The sequence below is a fragment of the Alternaria rosae genome (genome assembly GCF_020736505.1).
Source record: "Alternaria rosae strain MPI-PUGE-AT-0040 chromosome Unknown BKA58scaffold_1, whole genome shotgun sequence".
Taxonomy (NCBI): domain Eukaryota; kingdom Fungi; phylum Ascomycota; class Dothideomycetes; order Pleosporales; family Pleosporaceae; genus Alternaria; species Alternaria rosae.
The window spans coordinates 4,749,028-4,761,990 of NW_025763570.1; the positions used below are offsets into that span (position 1 = coordinate 4,749,028).

Here is a 12,963-nt window from a genome sequence, read left to right on the forward strand (position 1 = left end):
AGTACAACTAGTATCGTAGATGTCGAGAAGCGAAATACCGAGCCGTGTTGTCGGAAATGCTCCGCACATGAGGTGGGGTCATGTCCTGATGCGGTAGGTGTAAGCGACTATCCTGATAAACGTAGTACGTATGAGCATTATCGTTGCCCTTTGGTCCGGCGCCAGTATCTCTACAGGTGTCTTCCCGAATATTAGACAGACTGTAACTCATACCAAACTTCTGTCATCGTCGCAAACAGCGTACGCACATCGACAATGACTTCCAACTGGGAGCAGCTTGCTGCCGACAAACGAAAGCGTATTGCCGACTCGATCCCTTCAGACTGGTCGATCCGAGAGCTTCCGAGCGACAACAATGTGTTCGCATATCCAAAGGAATCAGGCCTGCTTTCTGCAAAAGAGATCGAAATTACCGAATCATCGGCGACTGATCTCGTTGCACAATTGGCGCAGGGGAAGCTGAAATCGGTTGATGTCACGCTTGCATTCTGTAAAAGAGCTGCTATAGCACAGCAACTGGTGAGATTACTTTGATGATAGGTACAGGTGCATCGACTGATTATTGGTCATAGACGAACTGTGTACATGAGTTCTTCTCCGAAGAGGCTCTTGCACAGGCCCATGGTCTAGACGAGTATTATGCTAAGCATAACAAGCCCATTGGGCCTCTCCATGGTCTTCCTATCTCACTGAAGGATCAGCTGCGCATCAAGGTATGAAGCGGTTCTCTTCTTATGTGTGCGGTTTTTGCCTACGTAGGAACTCAGCTCACAACTAACACGACTCGATCAGGGAAAAGAGACATCGATGGGTTACGTTTCGTGGCTAGGAAAGTATGACGACGAAGACTCTGTGCTCACGGCACTTCTTCGTAAAGCCGGTGCTGTCTTTTACGTCAAGACAAGTGTTCCGCAAACGTTGATGGTTTGCGAAACGGTCAACAACATCATCGGAAGAACGACAAACCCACGCAACAAGAACTGGTCGTGCGGTGGAAGTTCAGGTGGTGAAGGAGCTATGATCGGCATTCGTGGCGGCGTCATTGGTGTTGGTACCGACATTGGCGGCTCCATTAGGATTCCATCGGCTTTCAATTTCTTATACGGCATTCGCCCAAGTCATGGCCGCATGCCCTATGGGAAAATGGCAAACAGTATGGAGGGGCAGGAGACTATACACAGTGTCGTTGGACCCATAGCTCACTCGGCAGCCGGTACGTGGATCAAGTCAAGCTCGTGTCCATAGATATACTGACTATCCAGACTTGAGGCTCTTCCTCACTTCGGTGCTCCAACAAGAGCCGTGGAACTACGACTCCAAAGTCGTCCCCATGCCTTGGCGATCTGATCTGGAGGATGCTGTCAAAGCAAAGCTGGGCTCATCTGGCCTTACCATCGGATATTATAATTGTGACGGCAACGTGAGTCTCACAGAACCGCGGCATAATTGTGTTTGCTAAAAGTACAGGTTCTCCCACATCCTCCTGTTCTGCGCGGAATTGAGCAGGTAGTTGATGTCTTGAAGCAAAACAAACATAAAGTCGTGCCGTGGACCCCATACAAGCACGACTTTGCCCATGATCTCGCCAACAAGATCTATGGTGCAGATGGTAGCACGGTAAGATCCACGCAATTAGACTTACGCAGTTCCGCAAGGCTATGTGAGAGTCGCTAACCGTTTTAACAGGATGTGATGAAGAGCATCAACGCCTCGGGAGAGCCGCCAATCCCCAACATCAAAGAACTCCTCAACCCTGATATAAAAAAAGCCGACTTGAACGATGTATGGGATATCCATCTGCAAAAGTGGGATTATCAGATGCAGTATCTATCCAAATGGCGAGAAGTTGAGGCTGAACTGGGTTGCGAGCTTGACTGTATAGTTGGTCCCATCAGTCCAACAGCTGCCATCCGACACAACCAGTTCAAGTACTATGGCTATGCGTCTGCCATCAACTTGCTGGACTTTACTAGCGTCGTCGTTCCTATCACTTTTGCTGATAGCGCGGTCGATGGCAAGCGGGCGGATTATAAGCCGTTGAACGAGTTGGACGCAAGTGTCCAGGCGGAATACGACCCTGATGCTTACCACGGTGCTCCGGTTGCTGTCCAGGTGATTGGAAAGAAGTTGAGCGAGGAGAAGACGTTGGCAATTGCGGAGGAGATTGGGAGGTTGTTGGGTAATGAGGTGACGCCTTGAAGGATGGTCGGACACACAGTTTTACAATTCCGTACTGTTTGACTCGTATGTATTGCGATCAGATCAAGCTACTTCAGAATAGTGCAAGCTATGGGCTTGTGTGATTTGCACATGTGGCAGAAAGCGGATAAGAAGCGGCAGAGAGCTGCGGAGAGACATGAGGGATGAGCTGTCGTGTATTCAAAGTTCGGCCAATTGAGTCAAGCTTGGCGTGCGCCTCAGTGTGGCGCTGGCGCGTAGCTCTTCATAGAAGGTGGGAACAGACTGGCGCGTGCGCGACCTAATACGGCAATACGGAGCGGATTCCTGGTCGAAGAACGTCATAGAGGACGGGGAGGGATGCTCAGATCGGATCCATGCCGGTGCCACAATCTTAATGCTCCTTAGCCACAGACACGGGTCGCGCAAGCCAGGCCATGGTGAAAGAGGTGTTGTTCTGCTACGCGCAACAAAACCAGTGTGTCGCTGTCAGCCTCAAGAAAGAGAAAGAGAGGGTCTAGGCCAAACGGCTGTACGTAGTTTCAGATTAACGACAAAGCCAGCGGTTGTTTGGCTCAAACGGCGGGCGGTTGGCAACGTAGCGCGCCCACCAACGCCAGTGACGCCGCCAAGCCCCCGACTGACCGCGTATCAGGGAATGCGAGGCTTGAAACACGTCGCCGTGTGCGCCATGCCAGTCACCTCGAAATCCATAATGAACCCTCTCTTTGTCGTTTCCATTCACCATTCTTGCGCGACTCTACTACCCTAATAATTTTCCGCAACCGCAAACAACAGCGGCTGCTTCTCCTTGCCCTTCTTCCATGGCCATTAGCGCTTAAGACAGGGGTTCCGATTCACAACCTGACCGCATACGCGACCAGCACCGCACCGCTCTGAGCCATGTCGGACCCCAACAAGCCGTCGCCAGAGTCACGGCGGAACCAGAGCATCGAGAACTTCGCCGCCTCGCTGTCAACTGCCGCCGCTATCTTCGGCATCCAGATTGCTGTTTTCCTGATTCTGAGTGGCAACTGGAAGCTGCACAAGGGAGTCTCCAAGAAGAAGACCGTGGACGATGCAGACCAGGCCGACAAGGCGGCTGCGCGACAGAGCCTGTTCCACAAGATATAGTATGCGATACACGCTTCCCTGCCTACACATGCCCATGTGCTAACATCGCCAGCTACTACAAGACCGCCTTCGTACCCGAAGCCAAGCGCATCGCAGCGCCCACGACCGCCATCGACTCCTTCAGGAATGTCTTCACCATCAGCGACAAAGAGCTCATCCGCGTTGCCGGTGTCGATGGCTACCTCTTCCTCCAGTACCTGCAGCTCCTGCTCCGCATCTTCATACCCATGGCCCTCATTATCCTGCCTGTCCTCCTGCCCATAAACCGAAAGGGCGACGAGCCTGGTGTTTCAGGCCTGGATTCATTCGCGTGGCCCAACGTCGCCTTTCCGAACAAGCGACATCGCCTGTGGGCGCACTGTATCATTGCCGTGTCCGTTGTCTGTTGGGTGTGCTTTAACTTCTACCTCGCGCTGAGGCAATTCGTGCGCCTCAGGCAGACCGTTCTCACCAGGCCCGAGCATCGCATCCGAGCATCTGCCACCACTATTCTCGTGCAGAGCATTCCTGAGAAGTGGCTCACGGTCCCCGCCCTCGACGCCCTCTACGATGTCTTCCCCGGCGGCATCAAGGATATCTGGATTAACCGCAACTATGACGATCTAATGGACAAGGTCAACGAGCGAACCAAAATCGCAAGGAGCCTTGAATCGGCCGAAACAAATCTCATCATCACATGCACCAAAAAGCACAAGAAGATGGAGGAGAAGGCCGCCAAGGAAGCTGGAAAGAAGAAGTCCAAGAAGGAAAAGAAGCACGACGAGGCCATGCAGAACCACGCAATCAACCAAGAGACCCACGAGCAAGGTGTGGACGCCGGTAATCCCCACGAGATCGAGCAACAGCTGCAAAAGGTCCTACAAGAGTCTGCGTCATCATCATCCTCCTCTTCACGGTCGACTTCACCCGATCGCAAGCGCGGCGTGAACATGAACTTTTTGGGAGAAGGCATGCACGCTGTCGGCAAAGGCTTTCGCGATGTCGGCCAGGGTGTGGATCGCTTCAATAAAAATGTCTATGGTGGTATGCGAGGTGTTTTCGGCGGGAAGCCCCGTCAGGCTGGCCAATCTCGGAACACTGAGCAAGCGCAGCCAAATCTCGACGGCAGCGATGAGATTCCAGCATCGTCACCCACATCTGCCGACTTCCACCAAAGGGGCGCTAGCAGCGACACCCATACCCCGTTGGCGGCAAAAGAGAAGTACGATTCTGAAGGTACTGTGACAGAGCCCAACTCTCCTCAGACCAACTTAAAGGCACCCGCAGCCGCGGCGGACCCCGAAGAGCACAAGTCCGTAAAACCTGGATGGAAGCACCCGCTCAACAAGCTGAAGGCCATGTACGTTGGTCAGGGTGACTTTATAAGCCCAAGTCCATTCGTGAAAGAGGGAGAAGAGCTACCATTAGAGGTCAAGGATCCCAGTAAGATCAAGTACGACCTATCAGGCTTGTATGACGAGTCTATGGAAGAGGATGGCGAGGACGCTCTCTGGAGAAAATACATGAAGCCCAAGGACAGAGAGACGATGCGTTTACCCATCTTCAACGTTTCGTGGTGGCCGTCTCTGCCTTTGATGGGCAAGAAGGTGGACACCATCTATCATTGCCGCAAGGAGCTTGCCCGCCTCAACGCTGAGATTGCCGACGACCAGGCTCACCCAGAGCGCTTCCCACTGATGAACTCGGCCTTTATTCAATTCAACCACCAAGTTGCTGCACACATGGCCTGTCAGTCGTTGAGTCACCACATTCCCCGGCAAATGAATCCACGAACCGTCGAGGTCAACCCCAACTACGTCATCTGGGACAACTTGACCATGAAGTGGTGGGAGCGCTACCTACGCATGTTTGGAGTCATTCTACTTATCGTCGGACTCATCATCTTCTGGGGTATTCCCGTCAGTTTCACAGGAGCTCTGTCCCAAGTCGACTCCCTGACCGAAACATTGCCATGGCTTGGTTTCATCAACGATGCGCCCGACTGGGTCGTTAGTCTGATTCAGGGTGTGTTGCCACCAGCCTTCTTGGCCATTCTCTTCGCTATACTGCCCCTACTCCTGCGCTTCCTGGCTGGTCTTACTGGTACAACGACATTCGGCGAACGCGAGTTGCTTGTGCAGAACTTTTACTTCGCTTTCGTCTTTGTCCAACTGTTCCTGGTGGTATCCATCTCTACTGGTATTACTTCGACCATTGACGATCTGCTCAACGATCCACTTAGTGTCCCCCAGACATTGGCGCAGAATCTCCCAAAGGCCGCCAACTACTTCTTCTCTTATATGATTCTGCAAGCGCTCAGTATCAGTTCCGGTACCCTTCTGCAGATCGGTGCTGTCGTTGTCATTATCTTCCTCCGTTTCATGGATACCACACCACGTGAGAAGGTTTCAAGGGTGTTGCAAAGACCGGGTATCAACTGGGGTACTATGATCCCGGTCTATACCAACTTTGCCGCCATTGGTAAGTTTACCTATCGAGAGCTCATTGCAAAAAACTAACAACGTGCAGGTCTCATCTACTCAGTCGTCGCGCCCCTGATCCTAATCATGATGTTAATCACCTTCAGTCTCTTCTGGTTCACTTACCGTTACCAGATGATCTATGTTAGTTACGCCAAGGCCGAAACTAACGGTCTCATCTTCCCGAAGGCGGTCAACCAGCTGTTCACCGGACTCTACTTCCTCGAGCTCTGTATGATCGGCTTGTTTTTCCTGCAGGAAGATGAGCAGGGGAGGCAATCGTGCTTCCCTCAGGCTATTATCATGATTATCATTATGATCTTCACTGTACTTTACCAGGTCGTGCTGAACAGAGCGTTCGGGCCTCTCTTCACGTACTTGCCAATCACATTCGAAGACGAGGCAGTGCTACGAGACGAAGAGTGGCAGCGCGCGCAGGCCAGCAAATGGGAACGAGACGATGAGCATGAAGCTCTTATGTCTCAGCAAGAAGCACAGCGGACAGCCGAGGAGCGCGAACGAGCCCACCTAGATGAACAAAACCGCCTTGAGGAGAGGAAGGAACGTGAGGCAGCCCATGGCCCTGGATCATACGAGCTCAGCAACCTGGATGGTAACATGCCATCCGCCGGTTACGGCCAGTCGCCTCGACCCGACAACCGCCCGCGCAACTCCAGTTGGGCGGACCGCTCCCAACGCTCCCGTCACAGTTCCAAGTCGCGCTCGCAATCACACCACAAGAAGCGCAAGGACCCTCTAGACATGATGACCAACGCACTCAAGAAAGGCCTCGACGATGTCGCAAAGCCCATCCGCGACGCAGAAGCGCAAGTCCTGCCCGCCGGCAACCTTTTCGACGAAGTTGACGACGAGCTCGCCGACATCGAGCCCGAAGCCCGCCAGAAGCTCATCAAGCGCTCTTTCCAACATCCCGCGACGCGAGCCATTCAGCCCGCCGTTTGGATTCCGCATGACGACCTGGGTGTTGCTAAGGACGAGATCCAGCGTACTAGTGCGTTTACCAAGCGAGTGTGGATCACGAGTGTGAATGCAAGGTTGGATGCGAGCGGCAGTGTTATTTACAGGGGATTGCCTCCGGATCGGGATCCGTTTGAGAATATTGAGGTTTAGACGGGTAGTTGTTAAGAAGGATGGGAAGTAGAATTCGTGTATCATCCTTGTGGTGTTGGAGTTATTTTCTTTCCTTTCGTGTTAGCCTTCACGGCACCTTTTAAAGCATACAAGCATAGCGTGGAGTTTCAGGGCTTTGGGGAGAGCATCAGATGCATTGTCTTGTTCTAAGACTACTACTACTACTACTACTACTACTACTTTCCGTACAACTACCTAACTTTAGAGGCATAAGACCTCATCCAACATTCCAAATATTGTATCCTCCTGATTATTCCAGTTCCAGTCACCGAGAAACTCGTCTGTTGCTGCATTCGCAGCCCCGTCGTCTGCCTTAGCTGCTGCCGTGAAGGCATCCAGGAGGTCGCCAGCGGATTCTGTCTCCTCGATCTGTTCTTCTTGAGGTGGCGGGGCGTCCTCCAGCATGCTCTCAGCTGCTGGAGTCACTAAGGAGAACGCAGCCGGGAGGTTCTCAACGGATGCCATGTCCATGATGGCTTCTTCTTGAGATACCGTGGTACCCTCCGCTGCATCGTCTGCTTTGGTTTCATCACCGAACAACGAGGCCATGCCGTTGCCAGCATGCATAGCTACGACGTCATCTTCAAACAACGACTCCATATCATCCTCCTCCCCATTTTCCAGAGGTACACTTGCTACCTCCAGCACACTTTCAACCGCTGGAGACACCTCCGAAAAGTTACCCAGGAGGTCCTCAACGGTTTCTACAGCTTCAGCGCTGTCTTCCTCACGCTCTTGTAGTTGGCAGGGGGTTCCTGCCTCGACGCCTTCGTCGATGGTATCGGCTTCGAAGCCGGCAAGTAGGGCCGCTCCGAACGCATCGTCGTCGTCCTCCTCGTTGTTGGTGGTGTCAGGGGTTGGTTCCTGAACCTCCACCACGGGCTTAGCCTTAGGAGGTCTTCCCCTCCTTTTCGGCACCTTCGGCACTACGTCCTCGTCGTCCCCTGACTGCCTCTTCCTTTTCTTCGACTCCTTCACAGCCTTATCCCCTGACTTATTCTTCTTGGGCACAGGAGCAGAAACAGGAGCAACTCCATCACTCCTCTTTCTCTTCGAAGATACGCTAAGCTCCTTTGAACCTAGCTCTCCATTCAGCTTTCTCCATCTCTCTTCGCTCTCCATCTTCACCCTCTCGGCTTCCTCTTCATACCCCTCTTTCTGCGCTTCTCTTTTACTCTTGCTCTTCTGCCCCTTTGTGTTACCTATCGTATTGTGAAGTTGCGCAAGATGGTCTTTATCCCTTAAATCCTGCAAGACCAATTTACACTCCCCCTTCAATTTCGCAACTACAGCCGCCTTTCTATCTCCAAGCTCGCACTCTGCAGCCCACTTCACAATGGGGTCTTGCATATTTGCTATCTTTTGTTCCTCAGAATGCCAGGATATGCGATTACAATATATAATCGAAGCATTTGGAGATAGATCGGCCATGTCGTGCATATCTTCTAGAGCTTCTTCGTCTGAAGCCCAAAACAGCGCACAGTACTTGCGCTGCCATTTCTTGTCTAGTTTCTCGAAGGAGGCGAGCAGGCGGAAGGCGGATTCGCAGTAATGCGCGGGAAGCGATTTCCGAAGGTGCTGAAGACGCTCTTTGAGGTGGGAGGGCGCGGAGGGGGTGGGTGTCCTTGGTGGTAGGCTATCAGGTGTGGGGAGGTCTACTCCTTGTACTGCCTCTTGTGCGGTCGGCGTAGGCGCGGGCGTAGACGCGGCGGGAAGGGGGACGTCAGGAGTTGCTGGCGGCGTGAGGAACACCTCTCTGTCGTCATTTCGTGTGAGTTCAACACACAGACTATTAGTACTGACATCCATGATGCCTCTCTGCTGCTGACGCCGAGGTGTCAAGTGCCTCGCAGCCTTCTGAGCCCCAAATGATTCAGGCTGGTACCACCTCTGTAGCTTCCGGATGAAAGCAGAAGAAAAGCAATTAGTGGCAGCGATGCCGGCAGGAGGGAGCTGTGGCATGCTCGTTTGTTGGATTTGGACATTTGGCCTTAGACCGGAGATGTTGATCCACTGGCGCAAGCCGGAAATCCACATACGGTTGTGTTCGCTTGTGGTGTAGGTGAAGGAAGACATGTTGGTGGATGTGGAAGGGGTTTGTTGTGTAGAGATGAATGGTCTTGATGTCGTGGATGTAGAGGGTGGTTTTGGTAGTTCAAGATACTTTCAAAAGTTGTGATGGTGAATGTAATCTGAACTGAGAGCTGAGAGGTTAAGAAAGGGACGCAGGAACATCAGCTATTTATTGCAGCACAAGAAAGAAGATATTCGACTGCGATATACTGTAACTATGGTTCATCTGAGGCATTTGTCTACTGTGAATGCTATGGATGTGACAGCGGCGTCGGAGGCCGAGCACATGCGCGCGTTCAGACCAGTAGAGAGCATTGTAATTACCTGAGAATACACGGAAGCGTCCTCCCAGGCAACAATGCGGCATTTGGACCAGAAGAACAAGCCTATCGAGTCGGTGTCCATTACGGGCGACCTCGCACACATGGTTGATATGTGACTCTTTTCAAAATCTCCTCGAGCCGAGCCTCTATGCTAACCGCTTGTGTCGGGGCCACAGCCCGTGATGGTACCAAAATCCCCTCGAGTCCAGCTTCCGGCCCAAGGTTCCCATATCGCGCGGCAAGGCGCGGATATTCTGCTCTTCCATGAGTTCACCCACCCATTTAGCGAACTCCTGGCGCGTCTCCACTTCTTCCTTGGTCATAGACGACTCGGTCATGGAGCTGAAGCTCATGATGAGATCGAACCAGTCGTACACGCGCATATCGGCAATGATCCAGCGCTTTCCCGGCGTAAACTTCCGATGAGTTGCGATTATTGCTCTTGCGACATCTTCGCCGTGGACGAAGTGCACAGCTCCTCGCTTAGCAACATCGTCTTTGGACTGGCCGAGGCGAGGCAGCCATCTCGCGGGCACGCGCTCGCCGCCGTACAGACCCGATAAATTCAGCACACAGCCGTGAAGCGCTAGTAATTCGTCTTCCGCAACGGCCCGCTGATCTTCCTTGTCGTATGGCGCGTCATCGGCGCTCCAGTCGTTGGGCAGTTTGTTGAAGATACTCGTGGCTCCGAGTTGCACCCAATTGTTCTTTGCGCCGTGAACCGAGCGATAGAGGCCTACGATGTTCTTTGACTGGGAGTGCCCCACCAGTGGAAAGGTGATAAGTACCGTTTGCGCTGCTGGAAGGCGCTTGTATGGCTCCGCATCACCAGACTCCGGGTCGAACTTGAACGGTATCGTGTTATCTCTTCCGGTAGTGGTGGTTGCAGCATACGTAATATTGGTCTCCTCCAGCTGCGGAATCAGGAACGTGGACGTCCATCCAGCGCCCAGAATCAGTAGGTCCACCTCTTGCATTTGCTCGCGTAGCATTCTGGGTTGCGGGCGTGGTGATTATTGCCGTAAGATATGTAACATACAAGGAGAGTTTGTTGTTTAGATGTTATAATTTCAAGCGGTTGAGCCAATGGGTGACACAGGGTGGGAACCACAGCTGGTGTTGTCGTTTGAAGTCGTGACGTCTCCACACGAGCCAAATTAGCTTGCTTTCTGCACGGCCCATGTGTTCGGCGCAACCATCCGCACGGGAATTCTAGCTAACTTGCGGGAGGTTGGTGTTAGTTATACGGAAGTCTGTATAATCTACGTACTGTCAGATTCTAGGAGCCCATGCCATGCGTATGCTACATCTCTGAACGGAGCCGGCATCTTATCGAAAGCGACGCAGATACTTTGGGTCTGGCCTCCAGGAACTTAGTTCTAGTGATGTCACTTCAACCATGGAGATCCAGTAAGAAAAATTCGAATGATAATCGAAGCAGGCGCTACCTCAGCTCAGACAACAGTTTCCTGATGAGGTAAGTTGTAGAGATGTGGATTGTAGCAATTCTGCTTTCAATCGGAATCTGGAATTGACGTCATGTGCGGAAGCTGGTTCTCACGTGCCGGCGCGTTATCTGAAACGCGCTCATTGGCTGCTTCCGATTCAAGGGGCCGCGTCTTCGTCATCGCTATGAGCTGCGCATCAGCGCGAGAGCCCAGATAAACTGTCGCAAAGATCACTCTGCCGTCATACGCTGTTCCTGCATCTCAATTGATCATCCAATGCGAACATCACGAGTATCTCGCGACGCGTCCCGCGTGGTCGCAGCGAGCCGCACGCAACGAGCGTTACGCCAGACACGAAGCGCGACCAATGCGCCAGCTCCCGTCAAACGAGAACCAGGTAGCGACGAGAATGCTGGGTCAGAGTCAGACCTCAGCTCAGCGCCAGCGGACTCCGCCTCAGATGGCGAGGCGCGACGAATGCCTATGAAGAGGAAAAGAGGCCAGGACATGCCAATCATTGTAAAGAAGGAGGCAGAGGAGACATCAACCACTGCAATCGCATCCCCGAAGAAAGTCGCCAAAGTCAAGAAAGCGCGTCGTGCGCCTGCGAAGAAGATAAAGACCAGCGATGGAACTGTCACGATGGAGCCACCTGCGAATTGGGAGGAGATATATACTCTGACGAGAGAGATGCGAAATGAGAACCTCGCTCCGGTGGATACTATGGGTTGCGAGAGTCTGGCGAAGGACATCAGGTCGCCTCGCGATCGACGGTTCCAAACGCTCATTGCTTTGATGCTGAGTAGTCAGACCAAGGACACTGTTTTAGCGCCTGTCATGCGAGGCATGCAGGAGAGGATGCCTGGGGTATGTTGGTTCGAAACTATATGGCTATTCCTAGCTAACACAGTGCAGGGATTCAATCTCGAGTCGGTCCTCGCTTTAGAACCCCCCGAACTGAACGCGTTCATCAATAAGGTCGGCTTCCACAACCTCAAGACCAAGTATATCAAGCAAACCGCCGAGATATTGAGAGACAAATTTCAGGGCGATATCCCAGATACTATCGAAGGGCTTGTGTCGCTACCGGGTGTCGGACCTAAGATGGGGTATCTGACGATGAGCGCAGCTTGGGGCAAAACGGAGGGCATTGGTGTCGATGTCCACGTCCACCGCATCACCAACCTATGGGGCTGGCACAAGACTCAACAGCCAGAACAGACGCGTGCAGCGCTGGAGTCATGGCTACCAAGAGACAAGTGGCATGACATTAACAACCTGCTGGTGGGCTTTGGACAGACAATATGCCTACCTGTGGGCAGGAAGTGTGGCGATTGCAAGTTGGCGGAGAGAGGTCTCTGTCCTTCAGCAGTCGTAGCTAAAAGCACGAAAGTCAAGAAAGAAGCTGTTGTGAAAGTAGAAGCACCCAATGGTGACGACGAGGCGGTGGTGAAAGAAGAAAAGGTGGTGGCTGAAATCGATGAGATCAAAGCAGAAGATGTGGAAGGTGCGATAGATATGGAGGATATTGGGCAGGCGCCACGAGCAAGGCCGCAGAGGAAGAAGTAGTAAGTATTCTTAAAGCATATTTACATCAAATCTCGAAGCCGGTGTCTGACCTTCGAATTCAGAAGCACGCATACCTGAAATGCGGTGTCAAGTTTTGGCGCGTCGGTCTGGTGTTCAGCAATCGCTCTAGTACGGTTCTGGAGTGGGCTCTTTCGTTATGCAGACCATATAGCCCTTTCGTCATGCAGACCATATCGCGCCTTCCAGTCTTCACCAGGCAACAGCACGTGGTCGAGCTCTTCATTTCGTAGTCTACTCACTGTGAACCTCTGCGAGCTTCCCGAAACGAGTACTGACAACGCTTCTTTCACATTCTCCTCTAGTCAATTCACTGCATACCAGCCAAGTGCTGCCTGGTCAAGCACGGTCTCTGGTCTCTTGCGACCTCGCCCGTGGTACTCAAATACGCCCCCCCACACCTACTTTAGGATTCGCGATTGGCCCACCCCTCAACCACGCCTGCGAAGCAAAATTCCACCAATCTCACTTTCGCAGACGCGTGCCCACGACGCTGCTGCACTCACACCACGCAATCTAACTACAGCAAGGCCCAACAATCAGCACCAACTACGACACCATCCTCCACTGTGGGAGCCAGCGACATGGCATCTCGATCAGAAGACAAGG

General features: G+C 52.6%; 5 protein-coding genes across 5 annotated transcripts; 3 read left to right on the forward strand and 2 right to left on the reverse strand.

Annotated features, from left to right (window-relative positions):
- Positions 1 to 158: 158 nt before the first annotated feature.
- Positions 159 to 2,199, forward strand: BKA58DRAFT_352522 (acetamidase; the record flags this gene model as incomplete). Its single annotated transcript, XM_046168575.1, has 6 exons — positions 159 to 519; positions 573 to 713; positions 793 to 1,213; positions 1,263 to 1,420; positions 1,468 to 1,617; positions 1,687 to 2,199. Exons 1-6 carry the CDS (start codon positions 256 to 258, stop codon positions 2,197 to 2,199), a joined length of 1,647 nt encoding a protein of 548 aa, XP_046032004.1. The 5' UTR covers positions 159 to 255.
- A 667-nt stretch (positions 2,200 to 2,866) lies between these two features.
- On the forward strand, positions 2,867 to 7,141 carry BKA58DRAFT_352527 (uncharacterized protein). Its single transcript, XM_046168576.1, has 3 exons — positions 2,867 to 3,311; positions 3,365 to 5,772; positions 5,821 to 7,141. Exons 1-3 carry the CDS (start codon positions 3,082 to 3,084, stop codon positions 6,900 to 6,902), a joined length of 3,720 nt encoding a protein of 1,239 aa, XP_046032005.1. The 5' UTR covers positions 2,867 to 3,081; the 3' UTR covers positions 6,903 to 7,141.
- A 204-nt stretch (positions 7,142 to 7,345) lies between these two features.
- On the reverse strand, positions 7,346 to 9,283 carry BKA58DRAFT_447839 (uncharacterized protein; the record flags this gene model as incomplete). Its single annotated transcript, XM_046174251.1, has 2 exons — positions 7,416 to 9,283; positions 7,346 to 7,348 (listed from the first exon to the last, which is right to left on the reverse strand). The coding sequence occupies exons 1-2, from the start codon at positions 8,997 to 8,999 to the stop codon at positions 7,346 to 7,348; spliced, it is 1,587 nt and encodes a 528-aa protein (XP_046032006.1). The 5' UTR covers positions 9,000 to 9,283.
- Positions 9,284 to 10,564, reverse strand: BKA58DRAFT_30605 (uncharacterized protein). Its single transcript, XM_046167091.1, has one exon. The coding sequence runs from the start codon at positions 10,309 to 10,311 to the stop codon at positions 9,466 to 9,468; it is 846 nt and encodes a 281-aa protein (XP_046032007.1). The 5' UTR covers positions 10,312 to 10,564; the 3' UTR covers positions 9,284 to 9,465.
- Positions 10,565 to 10,936: 372 nt separating this feature from the next.
- Positions 10,937 to 12,421, forward strand: BKA58DRAFT_374492 (DNA repair protein-like protein Ntg1). Its single transcript, XM_046169335.1, has 2 exons — positions 10,937 to 11,634; positions 11,683 to 12,421. The coding sequence occupies exons 1-2, from the start codon at positions 11,044 to 11,046 to the stop codon at positions 12,334 to 12,336; spliced, it is 1,245 nt and encodes a 414-aa protein (XP_046032008.1). The 5' UTR covers positions 10,937 to 11,043; the 3' UTR covers positions 12,337 to 12,421.
- Positions 12,422 to 12,963: the final 542 nt, after the last annotated feature.

What these genes read in the sequence shown, in the direction of transcription:
- BKA58DRAFT_352527 (XM_046168576.1), top strand. Translation starts at nt 3,082, where the DNA reads ATGTCGGACCCCAACAAGCCGTCGCCAGAGTCACGGCGGAACCAGAGC. An exon ending in AGCCTGTTCCACAAGATATA is followed by an intron (nt 3,312 to 3,364) that starts GTATGCGATACA and finishes TAACATCGCCAG; the next exon opens with CTACTACAAGACCGCCTTCG. An exon ending in TACCAACTTTGCCGCCATTG is followed by an intron (nt 5,773 to 5,820) that starts GTAAGTTTACCT and finishes AACAACGTGCAG; the next exon opens with GTCTCATCTACTCAGTCGTC.
- BKA58DRAFT_30605 (XM_046167091.1), bottom strand. Translation starts at nt 10,311, where the DNA reads ATGCTACGCGAGCAAATGCAAGAGGTGGACCTACTGATTCTGGGCGCT.
- BKA58DRAFT_374492 (XM_046169335.1), top strand. Translation starts at nt 11,044, where the DNA reads ATGCGAACATCACGAGTATCTCGCGACGCGTCCCGCGTGGTCGCAGCG. An exon ending in TGCAGGAGAGGATGCCTGGG is followed by an intron (nt 11,635 to 11,682) that starts GTATGTTGGTTC and finishes AACACAGTGCAG; the next exon opens with GGATTCAATCTCGAGTCGGT.